Source organism: Struthio camelus, chromosome W (genome assembly GCF_040807025.1).
Source record: "Struthio camelus isolate bStrCam1 chromosome W, bStrCam1.hap1, whole genome shotgun sequence".
NCBI classification, from domain to species: domain Eukaryota; kingdom Metazoa; phylum Chordata; class Aves; order Struthioniformes; family Struthionidae; genus Struthio; species Struthio camelus.
Window position 1 is genome coordinate 52,784,228 of NC_090981.1, and position 19,307 is coordinate 52,803,534.

At 38.3% G+C, this 19,307-nt stretch overlaps 1 protein-coding gene across 8 annotated transcripts in view; it reads right to left on the minus strand.

Moving 5' to 3' along the window:
* LOC138060840 (NAD(P) transhydrogenase, mitochondrial) overlaps positions 1–19,307 on the minus strand; it is a 46,256-nt gene that overhangs the window by 16,764 nt on the left and 10,185 nt on the right. For 7 of the 8 annotated variants that reach the window (XM_068925663.1, XM_068925662.1, XM_068925668.1 and 4 more), the window contains exons 5-17: positions 18,176–18,263; positions 17,403–17,491; positions 15,583–15,770; positions 14,305–14,438; positions 12,714–12,905; positions 10,908–11,061; positions 9,887–10,048; positions 8,850–8,960; positions 7,718–7,863; positions 6,483–6,678; positions 5,612–5,845; positions 3,630–3,790; positions 2,733–2,912 (exon numbers count right to left, since the gene is read on the minus strand). In XM_068925663.1, coding sequence (XP_068781764.1) covers positions 2,733–2,912; positions 3,630–3,790; positions 5,612–5,845; positions 6,483–6,678; positions 7,718–7,863; positions 8,850–8,960; positions 9,887–10,048; positions 10,908–11,061; positions 12,714–12,905; positions 14,305–14,438; positions 15,583–15,770; positions 17,403–17,491; positions 18,176–18,263 — 2,035 coding nt within the window. Of the gene's footprint in view, positions 1–2,732; positions 2,913–3,629; positions 3,791–5,611; positions 5,846–6,482; positions 6,679–7,717; positions 7,864–8,849; positions 8,961–9,886; positions 10,049–10,907; positions 11,062–12,713; positions 12,906–14,304; positions 14,439–15,582; positions 15,771–17,402; positions 17,492–18,175; positions 18,264–19,107; positions 19,194–19,307 lie in introns of those variants that run through there. The other variant, XM_068925669.1, reaches the window with a different exon arrangement.

Here is a 19,307-nt window from a genome sequence, read left to right on the forward strand (position 1 = left end):
GACAGAAAAACACACTCTTCAGAGATTGCACACTCATTTGGGCTAATTTTACAAGAAGCTATGCACTTTAAACTCTCTTCTAAACCAACAAACAACAGTAATTAAAACAAACTTCTTAAAGAGCAGCCACGCCAAAGGAAAGAAAAAGTTCAAATATTATTAGACATCTGAGACTCTACACAGGGTAAGCATGAGATTGAAGCATCCTAGCCTGGCTATGTACCAGAGAGTCAAGGGAAGAGGAGAGAAGCCTGGCAAAAAGAGGGTAGTACAGAAGTCTTCAAGATGAGCTGAGATCTCTTTAAGCAACAATTAACCAACACAACTAAGGGCCTATGCAGTACAAGGACGGTGTGGCAAGCCTTCTACACCCTCTCCCACCTTGTTTACCACCACAGATCAGAAACACAGATTAATAAAGTCCTGACTGCACCATTCACAGACAACCCAGCTAGCAATAAAGAGCTCTTTCTGCTGTGCATACACAGGTGATACTGCCCTGGAGCTTCCAGCGCACGGAAAACCAAACCATTGATCCTTGAGAACATCAAGTCTTCTCGCACCACACCATGCCCACGTGAACAACACAGCTCATACAGTCTTAAAGACTGTACGCTCCTCATTCCTTGTAACACTTGTCCCTTCTCTTGCTCTGTCTTCATCATCTGCTCATCCTCTTCCTCACCACCCATCCAATTAATAGTTCCTCTCCTATCTGAAGCCTTTTCCCACCAACCATTCCCAAACATACAGATTCTAATTCTACATTTGGAATGATCACATATTCACTCTACAAAAAACAGGGAGAAGGATGTGCTAATAAAATTAACACAACCTGTCCTTTTCAGATCAGTTGATGTTGTAAAAGAAGCCAAATTTCACAAAATGAGGATCTAACAGTACACACAGTACACACCTTTGCTTTTTTGTTTTAAATTCGTTGTCCTTAATTCACCCTACTAATAGCCACAAAAGGTGGATGAGTTGGGGTGGGGGGGGGGGGAGTCAAACAGATGAGTGCAAAAATTTTAAGAGGAGCAGCTGGAGCAGCTTTTCTCCTGAAATGCAACTTGCAGACAAAGATGCTGCATCCCTTGGTTATAATAATGTTTTTTTTTTAAATAACAATTTCCATTAATGCAAGTAGAGCCGAAAAGAATAATGCTCTGGAAGCAAGTTATACTGTTTATCGTGCAGAAATACATACTGATTTCAATAACACTGACTGACTGACTGTAATTGTCTAAACTGAGCTGTGATAGCACAAGATTTCCTGAATTTTATCTCAGAAATTAAACTTAAGTTTGAGAAATAGGTAGAGGTGAACCCCTCTACCACAACATAACTATTTTGTGAATTACAACCGCAGGCTTTGAATTTACATAGGCTCCTCCAAACAACAGGTGCCAGGATCTCAAAACTTGCGGTGTGTGCAAACTGAGAGGAGCTAACAATAAAAAAAGTAAATGAGACAGGAAAAGAAAAATGAAACTATGGAGTGAGTATCCTACTGGTAAACACATACCCAAAAGATTTTATTTTTATCAAGCCTCTTTCCAGTTCCTTGCAAGAATCTGATCTGCAGTCTAAAGAACACATCTTGTATAGCTATATTGTCCCATAAGCATCTACTTTCTACTATGGACTAAACTGCCAACTGCATGCAAAAAAAGAAATGTAAAAGTGTCTCATATGCCATATGATCTGATTTTCTTCTGGAAAGGACACAAGATATCCAGGAGAGAACAAGACTCTTAAAAATTCACACCTGGGATTGTCCATTTGGACTCACTACCATGAAGCTGTAACAAAAAAAAAAAAAAAAAAAAACTTGTTTACGTTTTCCTGAAATTGTTCAAAAGAGATAATGACGATATAGAACATTATCTGTGGGATACTAATTCAACAGCATAGACAGTGAAGGAAGACAGCCATGGCTGATCATAGGAAAATATCATGATAATAGGACAGTGACACAGATCATAAAAGAATTCAAGAACAGAAGGTGGAACAGAATTATACAGCAGAGCACCAGCAGTTTACCAGTTGTTGCATTATAAGCACTTTTCTTTAAGTCATTACCCCCTCCATCTTAGAGGATAACAGGGAAATACACACAGAGGAAAAAAAAAAAAAGACTTTTCTGTTCCAGAAAAAACAGACCACTACAGTACTGAAATACGACTACATAGGGAGTTTAAGTTCGCTCTGATTCAGAAAGCAGTATCAGTAACACATTAATGCAAGCCTGCTGCCACCCCGTGGTACTTCAAAGTAACTGTTCTCCAAACAAAGCGTTTAGCACACTTCGCTACACTTTAAAGTTAATCTCTAATCAAACCGCGCACACTGTAGGTTTTGTAGGAACTCACTATTGAAAATATTTTCTGCTGATAAAGCATCAAAGTCAAACTTAACTACACTGCAGAGCAACATGATTAGAAAGATAACCCGGACAGGTATGATTACATGTGCTGGACTTCGATTCACACTGAACGTCTAAGTCAGCGTAAAGGCCTGCCTCAATTTTATTCAGTTTTGAAGTAGGTATCTCTCCCAAGCCAAAGAGAGATGACTTGCATCCCGTTCAACATTTTCAACCAGGAACTTTCTAGTCTCTAAATACCTAGTAGTCTGGTCTTTCGATTGCTTATCTTCCTAGCAAACATTCCAAGTAAAGTTTTTTTTTTTACTATTTGGTAAAACAAGCACAGTTTCTACTCAATTCTTACCACACACATGATGTAAGAGAGGATGGCCCCAGAGGAGCCAATGAGTGCACCAACAACAGTCAGCAAGTTGTTGTTCAGTAGGAACCCCTCAGCGCACAAAGCCCATCCAGAATAACTATTCAGGACAGTAATAACTACAGGCATGTCAGCACCTCCAATAGCTGCTGTTAAAGTGACACCCTGGAAAAAGAAAAGGAAATACACGCTTTAATATAAGCTATAAATGCAGAGAAGATAGTCTGTCTGCAGCATTAAAAACAACAAACATATAGTTATGCAAAAACAAATCCAAGCACTTTCTATGTAAGAGATCAAGTTGTGGCCTGAGCACAGGACTTACCGATTCTGCTTAATAAGAGGGGACAGGAAAGCACTCCACTATCCTCATTTCATGATAATTCACTATTTTCACTCACAAAAAGCTCCGTGCAACTGCTCACACCAGTAAGTTATTCATACTTGAACAGTCTTTGCAAGACTTAGCTTATAGCATAGTAATATTCAGGGTAAACGTTGCAACAGGTGGAGTGAGTGTGGGAGGGAAGTATGGAAATAAAATAAAGTCATCATGACAATCTGTACATCCATTGCTCTTATAATTGTTTTAAGGATGAACTTTTCAAAAAGTCTTTTAAAACTCAGTTTGTCATTAAAAGGTTCCATTAAGTCATAGCTGCAAAAAGTAATTATATAAACACATGCCTGTTACTCAGAATGGTTGTTTTCCAGCTAGATTTAGGAAAGTCAGTTGCTACTTGCTAATAAAGTTAACAGACAGGCACTGTGATGACGGTGACTCCAGATGGTAAAATACAATCATTAAGGGAAGGAAGACTTAGAAAGCTAAAGAACAAACCGTTTGTACACTCTGTTCTACCTCCTACAGTTCCAACTTACCATTATGGCTGAGAGTGCTGACACAGAACCTAAACAAGTAATTCCTGTAGTGTAACTAGGATCAATCATGTATGGAACCATTCCACCAACGCTGGCAGCTAGCAACCCTGCATTCAATGCATGTCGACCAGGCAAGAGCAGCGGTGCGGAATTCAGGATACCTGCAATCAAATGCATTATTGTATTCAGAGATTAATACATACATGCAGGAGAGCCTGTCTGTTGCCACAGAGAAGACTGAATACCTTGGCAAAAGAAAATCCAAAAAAAAAAAAAAAAAACACACACAAGGAAGAAAAGGTAAAACAAAAAGTTAGCTGAAGCTGTGACCTCATGCTGACTCAGTATTGCAACAACACACATTCAGACATCATTCTGCACTCTCAAATACCCCTGTTTAAGCTCATTTTATTCCTTAATCTCTCTGAAATGCTTCAAGATAACCTGTCACAAAGATCTGTTTCCCCTCCTCAATCTCTCTCCCACAAAACAAAAAATTACGCTCTGGCCCCAAATCTTCACATGCACTGCCCCAAATCTTCACATGCACTGCAAAGCAGGACTGCATAGAAAACTCAAAGAAGTGTCCTCCTACTGTTAAAAAAAGCCCAAAATATGAGTAAAGAAGTATGGGCAAAACTAACAAGCTTGCAAAAAATGGATATAGTCACTCATATTATGATATATGTGTGAGCACATTAAGGGAACTTATAAGAAACCCTATCAATTACTAGTTGCAGTACATCCTGGAAGCATCCTAAATTCCTTTTGAGTGTTTTAAATGCAGTATCCCTACTTGTGAAGATACTAAGACATTTCAGTTATTAGTAGGGATGTTCATAAGGAATATAGAATCTGTGTATCCAAAAAGGTGTTTGACATTGTCTGTATTCTAGCTCTAATTTGCCCAGCGCAAGGAAGCACCAGATCAGAGTTGGAAGCTCTTTACGTTACACATTTCTTCTTTCATATCCTGCTCAGAAGTTACAAAAAAAGAAATAGATTTTAGCATTACACAGATTTCATTGATTCAAGACTTGCATCAACACTAACTTGAGTCTTGTTTTTATACACAGATGCAGAGTCTTTAAAATGTAACTGTTTCTATTAATACTTTAGTTCCTGTGATATTGAAAGAAAACCTCATAGGAGCAAGTGGTGGAAAGACATTTACCTGCCTCATTCTTCTCAAAAAGCCTTCCCCCCCCCCCCCCTTTTTTAATATCCAGCACTAGGAACTAAGAGAACCACCCAAGAGATACTCAAGAACAGATGTGGTATAAAAGAAGTGTAGTTTGACAAACAGGAGAACAGTGACAACTGTCCTATTCGGATAGATATGTACTCACTTTTAAGTGTTAAATTATGCATTGGCATAAAACATTATTAATATAAAAATCCCTTCCTACCCAGTTGGTCATCTTTCTGTTTTCATATGCTTTAACTTCACTAGTTCCCTCAGTCACACAAATCTTCCTAGAGCAGATTAAGATCTATCACATTATGTATACATCAGCAGGGAGTAGAGAGAAAGTGACTTGGGTGTTTGTGCGATGTGATTCAGCTGAAAAGGACAAATACAGATTTGTTTGTTTTCAGTTTCCTTTTTTTTTTTGGGTTATAGAACAGCTCTAGCTGACCCTGCTGTTAAAACATCTGCTCAGGAAGATTAAGTTGTCTCTTAAACAACAACTCTTTAAAAAAGAGAAGTGTTTCTAGACAAGATGAACTGAAAGAATTTAGTAATTAATAGCAGTAACGTGACCAAACACCGAATATAAACCGTTCATAAAGAAGTACACAAAGCAGGAACAGCATTAAAAGAGAAAGTACAGTCACGAGAACTAACCACAACAACAATTGCGTGATGCAAAATACAAGCTTTCTTTCCAACTACACAGCAGTCTAAAGGCAGAGCTAAAGTCTAGGAAAAAAAAACAAAAAACAAAAAAATCCACTTAGTTCTGAATGGAAGGTCTCACCTTGCAGTTTTCCATAAGCAACAAGAGAGCCACTGAAAGTGACTCCACCAATGTACGTGCCAAGGTATGCCACGATCTTGGTGAGGTTTGCAGCTGGATCAGTAGCAAAGTGAGGATACTCGATCATGTATTCCGCCACACAGGTGAGAACAGCAGCCAAACCCACTAAACTATGGAAAGCAGCAACTAGCTGAGGTAAATCTGAGATCTGGATGCGTTTAGCAATCGTCAAACCTATGGAAAGACGAAGACAGAGGGGAAGTGTTACAACACACGATTAAACTGTGCAATCAGAAACTTATGCATCATTTTCAATGAGCAGTCAATACATGTACACACATGCTTCCTCTAACGGCAACATTTGTTCTAGGCTACAAATTGGTGTCTAGAGCATTCAACTGGAAGCTGCATATCTGTATTTTGTGAGAATATGAGAATATCATGCAAATTAGAAAGAAGACTAAAGTGTATTAAGTACTAAGTTTCATTAAGTACTGGGAAATCCAATGTTTTCTATGAAGACGGCACAGTATGAAAAAGAATTTGACAGTCTTCAGTCAGCAATTAAACCTAAGTATAGGCTTGGGCATACTAACTTCTGCACGCCCAGTTTTCCTAACCATTATAAAGAACAGTTATGTGTTCCTGATTCTCTGCTAGTCCTCCTATTCTTTACTGCATCCTGATGCATTAATAAAAGCCCTGGATCTTATGATTCTTCGATTCACATACTTGCAAAAATAACGTAAGCAAGTCATAAACGTAAGTTAGTGATTTCACCTGTAACCTATACAATACTATGCATATATAAAGCCTGCATAAATGCACATGCAGTGCATATGTAAATAAATTCATATTATAATACACATACCTATGGTACCACCAAGCGCCATTGCACCTGACATCTGAGCCAACAACTCAGGTGATGGTTTAAGGCCTCCAAGAGTTGCTGCTAAGCCTCCAGCAACACCTATCATACCCAAAGCATTGCCAAGACGAGCAGTTCCTTGGGTGGACAGACCAGCCAGGGCACCAACACAGCATAAGCCCGAGGCCAGATACATCATCTTTAAAACAAGGAAAACAGGTAAGTGTATATGAAGTAGAGGCATACAAAGCATAATATACCATAATTAAAATCTTTCCCATTATTACACAAAAGGGGCAGATTGCTCCTGAGTGTGTACAACTCACCAAGTTACTTGTTCTTAACTGGAGTAGAAGTCAGACTGTAAAGAAACTGTCATAATAGATGCAATTTTGGCCAATTAAAATGCGACATCTATTAAAAAAAAAAAACTTTCCTTTTGTTTCGTGACCTTAGTTCATCTGTATTGTGAAAAACAAATCTGAGTCAAATCAACTTTCCTCTTTAAGTTCAGAAGGAAATTTTTCTTTAGGACAACCCAATTAGCGTAGGACAGTTGAACTTTGTTGCCCAATTGTTATAAGAATTGTCTTGGAATTTACTTTTGATACATTTGAACTCCTGTTTTCAAAAAGGATAAACAAACTTAAATGAACTGAGCCTGTACATGTCTAGACCACTGAAAAAACCCAGTGCTTCTAAAGTAATGTATTGCAAGCCCCCAGAATAAAACTGTGCTTGGATTCACTTCTTTCCAAACACAGAAGGTAACACATCTTCATTTTGCTACCTATTGAAACAAATGCAAAAAACGTACCACTAAAGATGCACTAAGTACAATCTCTGTATCCCCCTCTGTGCTGAAATCCTTCTGTGCTGTATCTCCCTTAACTGTCACTCCAAGTTGAACTTCTAAAAACATTTAAACCAAAAAGACTGGTATCTGTACTCATTTTAATATTTAAGGTGTAATTTAGGAACTGTCCAGTACTGTCAGGACCAGCTGCTTAAGAGGAAAAAAGTTTACTAAAAAGCTTCTAAAATGTGCAAATTCACCGTTTAGGGCATGACTGCAAGTTTAAACTTAACCAACTTCAGACTGGTCTTGTGGGAGTAAGTAACTGATGAAAAGACCATAAATAATTTAGTATTTAAGAAGCTCAACAGAGCAAGCTTGCAGCTTATGCTGTGAACAGCAGGCTGAGAGCCAAAAAGAAGTTAAGCACAAAAGTGCTTACCTGCTCGATATTATAGCCACCACTGAGAGCAGCTGCATAGCCTCCTACAAACACGCCACCGGGAAGTAGGTACAAGTAGTTGTACTCAGGAGGATCCGTGGGACGCTTGAACATATCCAGCATTCTCTGGGTAACTAGAAACCCACCTGGCCAAAAAGAAAAACGTTTTACAAACACAAAATCCGAAACTAGGCACATGCCAAACTATGAGAAAAATATTTGGTTATACCATACTACCACACGGAGAGGAGTTAATAACTGACACCAATAAAGCCTTTGAAAAGCTTAAAAAGTTGGAGATAAGCTATTAAGAAACAAACGTGAAATTACAGTGAAATTCTGTTTTTTCCTTAGCTGTAGGAAGGAATTCAAAGGAGTTTGAGAGCCCAGAGGACTGGCTCTGGCTCCATACTCTACAAACAGGAGGAACTTTCCTATTTCTTTTAGATGGCTTGCTGCTTTGCTCATGCTCCCAACTATTTACCTCCTCACAAACACACACTGTATTACACCAAAGACTCTTCACCCATTATGTGTTCCCACAGCACAACCAGAATGCATCACGTGTCTCAGAAGTCCACAATGAAAATGCTGCAGGAGGTGTTTTCTGATCTTGTAATTAAAAAGCTGATTATAGAATATAGCTTTGTTTATGAGACTGCTCTTTTCCTTGTCTACTCCAGCTAGAAAACAATATTTATAAGTCACATGGCTCAATTTCACTTTTTTTTTTTTTTTTTAAATAATGGTAAAGCTGCATCTGTTGAAGATCAAGCAAACAGAATTTTGTTCTACGCCACTGGTATATTTTGCATGTGGAACAGGAATACAAGGACAAATGCAGTACCATCTCTGGATAAACAGGAAGAGACTATTTCATACAGCTATCACCTACAGGATGCTGTAAAAGAAAAATGAGCATTTAAATGCTTCCCTAAAAAGAGGTTATACCATGAAGTGTGTGAACCAGATATTCTAACCACTACAAAAAGTGCTTTTCTTTACTAAAAGATATTCTCAGATCCTGTTCCCAGAAGAGCATTTCTCAAATCTATACGCTTAAAGAACTAAAAGAAATAAATGAATTACATAAGCGCTTTAAGTTACCTTCAGAGAAAATTAACACTCATACCTGCGATATTGACTGACGAGATAAAGGCCGAAAGCACCGCCAGACTTTGAGGAGCATTTTCAGGTATATAGTGTCCTCCCATCAACACCAGCCCACCAACTGCAGTTAGTCCTATTTAAAAGGGGAAAGTGTTACTGAACCTAAACAGATTCATTATTACAGCAAGCTTCCTCTCAGTTATCAAGTAGATAATAGTTAATTCAAGTTTTGTACCACACTCTCCACATTAGGATCTAAACACACACTGCCATAAGGGTTTTTTTTTTTTTTCCCAGTAATACAAATATGTTTCAAGAGAAAATAAAAATATAGTATATGAATGCAGTTTTGAAATACTGTCCCTCAAGGAAAAAAACAAACCACTGATAGGCTGAAAATAAATTGTTTTCATCTGCAGGCAACTAGAACTCAGAACTGGTCAGCTCTGATTTCATTATTCAAATTGCAAAAGACCATCCCAGTCTGACAGAAATCGTACACTAGAAAAGACCAACTCATGTTGATCATCAGATCAAGTACTCAATTTTTTATTGGGTTTTGTTTGCTTGTTTTTTTGAATAGGAGTGAAAGTTATAAATCTTACAGGTCACTGTTAGGAATCCTTCCCCCCCCCCCCCAAGTCACATGGTTTGGGGAGACACAAATAAGGAAAGAAGGAAGCAGGTGAGAGAAGTTACCATAGGGGCAAAATTTTGGACAGACTAGAAGAATGAAGTATTGTGTGTTGTATCAAAGGGGAGACTGCAGCACTCCAAATAAAACAACCTTTAAACGAGATGCTTTAAGAACGGAAAATTATGTATAAAGGTCAAGAATATGCAGCACCATGTTCACCTTTCTTTTGAAAAGCACATTCTTTGAAAAGAGTACGCTTCGGGTGTCGTCGCTATTTATGAAAGTAAACTCAGAGATGCAAAGTAGTACTAGGCTTTTAAGAATTTTAAACGACATACTATCACAATTTTGCCTAAAGTTCAAGTAAAAGGAGCTGTGCCAACTTCACACAGAAAATGAGCAATTCTGTAACAGCTACTTACCTGAGATAGCATTAGTCACTGACATGAGCGGAGAGTGAAGAGCAGGAGTCACGCCCCAGACTGTATGGTACCCCACTATTCCAGCCAGGCCAAATGTAGTCACCATTTGTGTGAACGCAGCATTTGGAGCTGCGATGCCCAGTCCTAACATGGTAGCTAAACCTAGGAGGAAACCATAGTAAAGCTTTTCAGTGACTTCTGAATGGTTTCTTACATTAAGCTCTGTATAACACTAGTATTAAGCTAAAAGCAGGAGTTTTGTGCACAGACTCTTTCCAAGATCAGACGGATTGTCTTTACCCAGTACAAAGCTCTATAGGTGCTAGTGTTTCTTTTCAAACTGAAAATACACAAATATGAGGCAGCCATTTTTGTTACTCATGCACATGAAGCAGCAAGGATAGTTTTCTTCCCTAATATTGCCTCCTGTCACCCTCCTGTTCTATAACAAAAGCGTAGAAGAGCCACAATCATGTTAAGATACTACTGCAAGACCTAAAAGTAATGAATACTCAATTCATTAACTACTAGCAGAGAATTTCTGATGGACACAGAACACTAAACAACAGGAACTACCAATATTTACTTGTGAAGATAACTCCTATTCCCAATACTCAGGTAAGACTGTGGGCATTTAAGTCTCACAATCCATAAACACTGAAGAAAGCAGTGCCACTAAGTTGATTCTGCTGTAAAGTATGCACAAAGTCCCTTGCAGGAGTACTGCAAAACTCTAATTTTAGTAAGATTTAATTAAGAAAGCTAGAAACACATTCATGCATGCACAAAGCATGACTTAGCACGACTTGAAATGTTAATGTTTTTGGTTAAGTTTCTAAATTTTTATTCTTCTCTCAAAAGCAATTGCAACAGTGTACTGATTTCGTACTAGGATACACCAGTCAATCAACTGCTCTCACATATAGTTATTAAATCAAATGAGTAAGATGTGCAGCCACTTAAAATATTAGCCAAATAAGGATCATTCCATACTGATTCTCCAACTGTGGAAGTTGCCTACCTGTTGTATATACAGATGCACTAGTCATAGTTTTTCTAAAAGGTGTAATAGTAGCTGCTTTTTCCGCTTCCAACTCTGCTACAGTCTTCTGCTTCACAGGGGCTCCTTGAGGAATGTTATTTGGTGGAGGTGCTGGGAAAATTACCTTGCCATCCTGACAAGAGATATTTACAGTTATCCCTCACATGGCAGATTCTTTAAAATTAGAGTCCGCTCTTCCGTATCCTGTGGCTCAGATGAGCCTTAACATCCTAGAGCCATGCCACAGGAATATCCTCCTTCCACACCAGAAGTAGTTTGCAAGGCTGGAAGGTACAGCCTGACCAAATTAATCATATTGATTCACACGTATTTCTGACAAGATTTAACATCAGTATCCCAGAACACCTGTTAAAAAACACAGTACATGGCTTGAAAGCAGGAACCAAAACAGAGAGGGAAAGTTCCTTAATGGAAAACTTTTTTCCAAAATAAAATAGGGCTACGGAAATGGCAAATTCTGCTACAGATCTGAAATGCAAACCAGAACCTGCCCAGCAAGTTTCCAGATACGGTGTCTCACATTTCTTGCTATCCTCCAAAGCCTCTGGAGGAGTCACGCCTTGAGTTGTCAAGCCTCAAAGTTGTATGCCCCACTTCAGTGGCTGGAGAGAGCTGAAGTCAGCACAATGCTTCCTCCACAGCAGGTAATAATAGGCGTTAGAAAATCTTGGTAAAATTATCCAGCAAAACTCAGGGGGAAAAAAAAAAAAACGAGTAACTCTTACCTAAACTACAGATTGTTTTCTAATAGAACTTAAAAGTATGTCATAGTTGCACCAAGAGAACCTATACTGGCTCATGCCCTAAGTCTGTGTTAGACAGATAAAGACACAGAAAAATATAAGCAGTGGTATGACCATGGAGAGGTAAACAGAAAGCCAGCAATACAATTCTAACTCCCTTAATCTCCGAGAGTACCAAGCTCACAAAATACAACAGACATATTTGAGGAGTTTACTATCATAAACAGTTAAATTAAGCTCCTTTGAGACAAAAAAGTTGATCTAGAACATAAAAATATGTATATTTATTTCCTTCTTTCTGATTCTGAAAAGGAGAATGTTAATTCCCGGTCTTATTTCAAGCCTCCTGGACAGATATCTAAGACATGAGACAACAGTGCACTGGGTGGAGAAGGAGCAATGGCATGCTCACATAACGGTCTAGCTCCTAATCCTGAAAAGAAATGTACACTTTTGATATTCACATTGTACCTATTCTGTGCCTGAATTTCATGGTCCCCCCCTGCCCCACACCCTTTCATGTGGGGAATAAAGCTCAGTGTGAGGAAAACTATTTGATTCAATTTAGCATTTAAATCTTTTTTTTTCTCCTAAAGTTACTCTTAGAAGAGGAATAAAAATGTATTTATTAAAACAAAGTTAAAAGGAGGAATGCTTTCCAGTCCTGTAGTAGATATTTCAAAAATGCATTAAATAACCATGTTTTTAATCACATGAATACAATCTGCAAACTCAAACGTAATACCTTTCCTATTTTTTAAGTAACGGGCATGTTAGGCACTTGTTTAACCACGATAGGTACAAAACTTACAGACAGAAGCAAAAAGGTTTCCCTTTACAAAAAGGACAGAGGACTATTCAAATAAATACAAATGTGATTGCATAGGCTGCCCATCAAGCTACCTGTAAAGCACGTAAGCACGCAAAGCCTTCGAATGCATTTAGGAGACAGCACTGATAAACACAGAAGTAAACATACAGGTTGCATCACGAGTTAGAAAGATACCATTTATTGACTTACCTTCATTACTACAGTTCCTCTAATAACATGATCCAGAGTGCCATAATCAAATTCATCTTTTGGTTCAAAGTAGAAGTTCTCTTTGTCAGGGCTAATAGCCTTTAGGAGTTTGATAATATTATTGGAATACAGAGTACTGGCCTGGGTAGCCATTCTGCTAGGCAGGTCTGTGTAGCCAATGTGTGTAACACCCTAAAAAAATCCCAGTAAAATATTAAGCATTCATTGAATCTCTGAGAAAGCAATATCTCTTCCAGCACATCCTTCTGAAAAATATATACCCAAACTGTTTAATTCCTTTCTATTTCTAAACTCAGTTAGAACTGTTACTGCAGCTTTACCATTAGTAGCTGGGGGCAAGGGGGAAGGGTGTTACTCAGGACTTCAAAATTTAGGATGACCAAACCAAACACCTTAAATGCAACAAGCCTGAAGAGAGAGGAGGATGTACTGGTTCAAGAGCTTGTCCTCTCCAAACACTACTATTCTCTCAAAACTCGGCTTCTTAAAGCCGTCAGATAACAGATTCTCTGCCCCATCGATGCTTGGTATCGATCCTACACTATATCTAGGGGTAGTGCTCCTCTGGCTAAAACTGTTCCATGTAAATTCTCCATGTAATATCTGCTTATTTCTGTTCTGCATATTCTGCCTGCAAGTTCAGTTTTTAAGTAGTGACATCAAAAGCCCTAAAAAACCACAAAGCCAAACACAATGTGTGACTCAAAATACATACGCACTGCCTTGTTTGTGTTAATGAAAACAGTAATGTGGTGTTAAACAGTACATTCTACAGACTTCCCTAGAGCAGAACAAACAGCAGTATGCCCACACGTTATCAAAGAATAACCTTGGAAAACCGCTACTTTGACCTCATCAACCAAATTTCTGTAACTGCTAACAGACTTCTCACATGTACAAAAACCCCACACCAAAAAGCAAAAAATAAGCTCTCAGCTGAGCCTATGAACATTGGAATCAACACAATGTAGTTCATTCAGTCAAGGGCAAGTTTGTTTAATTTCATGAACTAACTCATGCTACTTCTAGTTTGGGTAACAAGTGGTTTTGATACTCTAGGCCAGATATATTCAGGTTGAAAACAGCTATAGAAGTTGAAGACTTACCAAGACAGCACCCTCTTGAAGCTGAAATCATACTGACCTAAGCCAGAGACTTCGCACTGAAATAAACACAGACATAGTCTGAACCTGCTCAGCTGCATCTGTTACAGGGATTGTAACCTCAGTTGTGGAAGGTGATAAGCAAGTTGAAGAAAATATTGCTGCTGCTTCCTCTTTAGGTAGGCCAGATATCACACCATACACTCAGCTCAGCAGAGACAAATTACTGACTTCCAAGTCTAGGGCATAACACTTCCTTACTTTACTAAACTAATTAACTTTAAAGAAACGGATTCCTTTGTATAAAAACCTTCAAATTACTGCACATAAATGTGACTTGTGACAAAATTAAAATTAGCATAAGCAGCTACTCATTTTCAGCACATAGTTTACAAAGTACAGTCTTCAAATTAAGTACGAAAGCGAATTCACACAAACTGAGAATGAGCTGCAGTCCAAATGCTCACCTTATGAACATACAGTTCTCCAGGCTTTGTAGTTTCAATGTTTCCCCCTGCTTCTGCAGCTAAATCCACAACAACCGAACCTTCCTTCATCAATTCAATCATATCTTTCCGAAACAGGACAGGAGCTTTTTTACCTGAGAAGACAAGACATACTAAATTAAACACAAAATACAGCTTTGATCTGTAAAGCCCAGGAGACACATTTTCCCCTCCTTTCTTCATAAACCTCCCATTTGCCTCAGAAGCTATAGCTGCATTTTACAGGTACAAAAAGGTCTAAATTTTTGCTGAAGATGAAACGTCATGGAGGACTTGCTTATACAGGCAGAGAGAAGAGAGGCTGGAACATCTTGCACATATGCAAGGAGTTCATCGGCAGCATATCAAATATCCCAGAAAGTCTGATTTCGTCCTTAGTAAACAGACAACTTCCATTCTTACAATTCAAGTCATAGCCACGCAACAAAAATGCCACATTATAGGTGAAGACTGCTGTTGTGCAATACAAAGCACTGAATCTTAAGCTCTACTTTACTGTGTTTCAATTACAAAACACAATCCTGTTGCAACTGTACTTGCTTTAGCGCACATGCTGGGTATCAGAAGTAACAACAATGCAATAAACATGTAGAAGAACCACCTATTCTTGCTTTACTGTCTATTTCTTGTTTAATAAGAAAATACGAAGATACTAAGTCAAATACTGCTAGTCTGCATCAATGTAACAAAGCACGGGCAAATATTTACCATGAACTCTACAGACAATGCAAGGGTTTTAATACACATATATTAACTAAACTAATGTTTGAGATTTCTTTATTTGGGCTGTAGGGCATCACTATTATCCAGCAAGTCTGAGGAACTTTCAACTTTCTTCTCAAACGGCTCAGCTTTGGGGAAGAATCAACATATGAGGGAGGCATGGCGTAAGTCACATAAGCACTCACAGAAAGCTCAGAAAAAAACAGACATTCCAGAAGCAAAGTAGAGACTTTCCAGCACGACAAACTCTAGGTAGGGAAGAACAGCACAGAGTGAACTAATAATTATTTCCCTGCAGGTTAAACCTTTTATTTTCTCCTTTTCTAACAAAAACACAGTTGTGAAAGAAAAAAAAAAAAGTCTCCTTAAAAGCAGGTATTTATCAAGGACGGGAAAAGGCACGTGCTTACAAAAAGATAATCTATTTACACCTTTGCTTTCATTGCAGGAGCACCCCCAAAACATAGAAATTTACACACAATACGTGAAAACTAGCATGCTGCATGTAAAACATACCCGGAATAAGTGCTGTAGTGATGATGATATCAACGTCTTGGCACTGTTTAGCAAAGAGTTTCATTTCAGCTTCAATAAATTCTTTAGACATTTCTTTAGCATAACCACCTTGCCCCTCTCCCGATTCCTTTAGGTCTACTTCCAAAGGCTCGGCACCAAGAGACTTGAACTGTTCCAGAGCTGCAGCTCTAAGGAAAGAAAATTAGAAGAAATAAATAAATAAATAAATAAAGATGGACTACCTAAAAACAGGAAGTCCATTTTAGCAGCAGCTCAATCCACCTTGAGTTTTGAGGCCACTTTAGTAGTAGCTGTCTTCAAACAGAACTACCAAGCTTATTCTAGGACTAAGGAGACCAGGATAAAAGTCTTCACTTTATTTGCTAAGTGGAACAGAAAGAGAATTTGCATCACTAATTTTGGGTTCCTCATGAGGATGCTTTGATTAGGAATGAGGGCAGCCTACAGTTTTCTGTATAATCAAATGAAGTTGCCCTGAGAAGACAGCCAAAGCTGGGAGCTTCACTACTGACTAAGTCTGCTCACCCATTTCTCTTGCCTTCACTAGGTAAGTCTAAAACCCAAACTTAAATGCCTAAGATGAGTGACACACACGCTCCGTAGCCTGTGTCCCTGTTTTTAATCTGTGAAATGGGAATACCCCTTTTCACAGGGACTGCAACAGAGCTTTTAAGCCCTGTGAGTACTGTTGAGATCAGAGTCGTAAGGACCTTAGATGGATGACAAAATTCTTTGAAAAACTACAGTTTCACATCAGGTCATACCACAGCATACGATGAGAGACTAAATTCCAGGAGCGAGGTGGACATTCACCACATGCAGGTATTTACCACAGACATCCTTGTACATCAAGATAAATGAACACAGGATGCTGCAGAAGAGCATTTTATATCTAAAAAGTTTTAGATAGATTTTGATCATGCTTTTAAGTAAAATGATTATTTGCAGTTTGTTTTATAAATTATGCTGCTTTTCCTAATGCACCACAGTGAAGGCTTTTTTCATACTGCACATCACAAATATGGAGATACGCGCATTTATTTTTTCGCATTAGGTATAACTAAGTAGCACTAGATACCATTTCTGCATAAAAAAAATAAACATGAATAAGTATTTTTAATGCAGACACAATGTTAAGCACATATAAATTCAATATTAGAAGATCATTTAATATAGAAAATTTTAATAAAGTTTAAAGTCCCTATAGAGATAAGATAGAGATGATTTTCCCAGTCTATTGCTCTAAAAATGACTATAGCACAAGAAAATCCTTCTGAATGAAAAAAGAAGCCCCAAGAGAGCAGTGCTTAATTCGACTCCAATTGCAGTCCCTGTTCTTTCATCTTTAAGATATGAGTTCCCTAAATAAAATGATTTTTTTTCCAGTAGATTGCAAGAAGTCTGACTCCAGAGAATTTCTAGCTAGCTTACCTGGGAGCAGGGGAGTGGAGCTGAATGACTATCCAGTTATCAGCCTGGATCAAAACAAGTTGTAAGTGACAGCATATAGACTCTTTCTCCACTATTTTGCCTTGTGTCCCCAAGAAGGACAAAACTCCTGTCTTTCTCATTTTATAAAGCAGCACTTTTTTGATTCATATAGCCCTGACTGATTTAATAATACGAACTCTTTGGAAGGTTTGGTCACTGTTAGGAATAAAAATGGAAGAATAATGCAGGAATACAAGCAGCAGGCAGGGAGCTGCAATTCAGTGCAGCTTTTGCTGCAATACAAACAGCTACAAAGTAATTAACTTTACAATCATTTTATATAGCCATTACCATTTTCACACACCCACCTAGTATCAAATCCACGAACCACTGCACCCATCGATTTAGCTGCTCCTGCAGAAGCCAGGCCAGCAACTCCTCCTCCAATGATCAGGACCTAGAATGACATCACTAACATGCTTGGACCATAAATTAAAAATAGTGTTGGCCAAAAAAGTAACAAAATTGTACTGCATTCAAAACAGTACAGTTGTCTCATTACACAGTCATTTGAACAAGTCACCTTAGGACACAAAACCCCAAATGACTTTACCAAAGTTGCCCTGTAACTGTCACAACTTTTAAACTGTTACTTTTCACTTCATCTATTTCAGAGCTAACTAATTTAGTAAGTAAATTTAACAATTTAATAAGTAAATGCAGGCTTTCCCCTTGATTTGTTTTGATTTTTTTGGGGGGGGCGGGGGGTTGTGTTTTTGTTGTTTTTCCTTTTAATTCTCACACTTTCATTTCTCTTCCATCCCAAATCACCTGCAATTCCAGTCAGGCAATACCCTTCCATCACAGCCTCCAACACACCAGAACTCTTAGCATCTCTGACCTTTCTTTAGTGCTTCACAACCTGTCCTCATCCAACCATACATAGCTAGTCTGAAGTTTAAAAATAAACAAATATAAATAAAACTCAAATTATTCTACTCTTCCCAAGAGAAGGACTAAAGGTAGCAAGCAAAAATTACCAAGCCCAAACGAGGAAAAAGCTTTTAACAGAAGCAGTTTCAGCAGTGGTTAGCTGCGCTCAGGAAATGACCTATTCTTCTGCTTGTTTCATTGTACATACCTTGGCTGGAGGAACTTTACCAGCAGCTGTGATCTGACCCGTGAAAAATCGACCAAAGTGATTTGCTGCCAATACAACAGCCTTGTAACTGTCAAGTAAGGAAGACAAGAACACATTTCAGTATTTTCTCAGGCACAGCTCAATGTCATCCATCGACAGCAATCAGAATACTCTGAACCAAAGCATACATGGGATGAAACAAGTTTAATATTTCACTCTTGAGCACAAGTTTAATACTCTCTATGCCTTTGCTCATATTTATCACTACATTTTTTTACGATGGAATGCATTTTTAGAGAGAATTCACAGACAGCAGTATGCTGGATGCCCATAACTACTCACTCTCTCAAGTAGAATATTGAATGCATAATAAACACATAACTTGACAAAAGTTAACTTTGTCATCTTTGAAACGACCTTTAAAGACTGTAACCCAAGGCTTGTTAAGGAAGAAATCACATATGAACAACTACAAAACCCAGAGTAATTTTGCAGCAAGTAGTAATGCAGTAAGCATTTAGGCAAGCAAACAACCTCAGAATAAGATACTCTCATCCTAGCTTTGCAAAGCTGTATGGCATAGGACAAGCTGCTTAACCTTTCTACCTCTATTGCCCCATCTGCTTTTGTAGCCACCCTAGAACGGACAGCTGGACACTGAGTTGAAAACGCAGATTATTGTGGAATTGCAGCTTTTCTTAACAGTGCACGTTTTCTTGTATTTTTACTAACACTGTCATAGTTCAACAGTTCCATTCTACCCTTTTTCCCCCACGTCTAGCAGAGATATATCTAGGTCTGTTTGCCCTAAAATTAGTGCTTATTTGGAATACAGCTCATAGACTTTATACCTTTAAACAATTAAGAAATCCTACGGTATTCCAGTAAAAATATACAGAATGAAAACTTAAGAGAAGGAACCAAACCATTACATGTTTGTGGTGTCAACAAAACAGTTCAGCAGTCTTCTCCTAGGACAAGGCTTAATACGCCTTATAGGCATACTTCATCTATGTATGAAGTTAAAAAAATAAAATTAATAAACAAATAAAATTGAAGCCAGCTTGACAACAAACACCTAAAGTCTACAATGCCAGGCACAAAACATGAAGATATTGGAGAGCATTTGGTC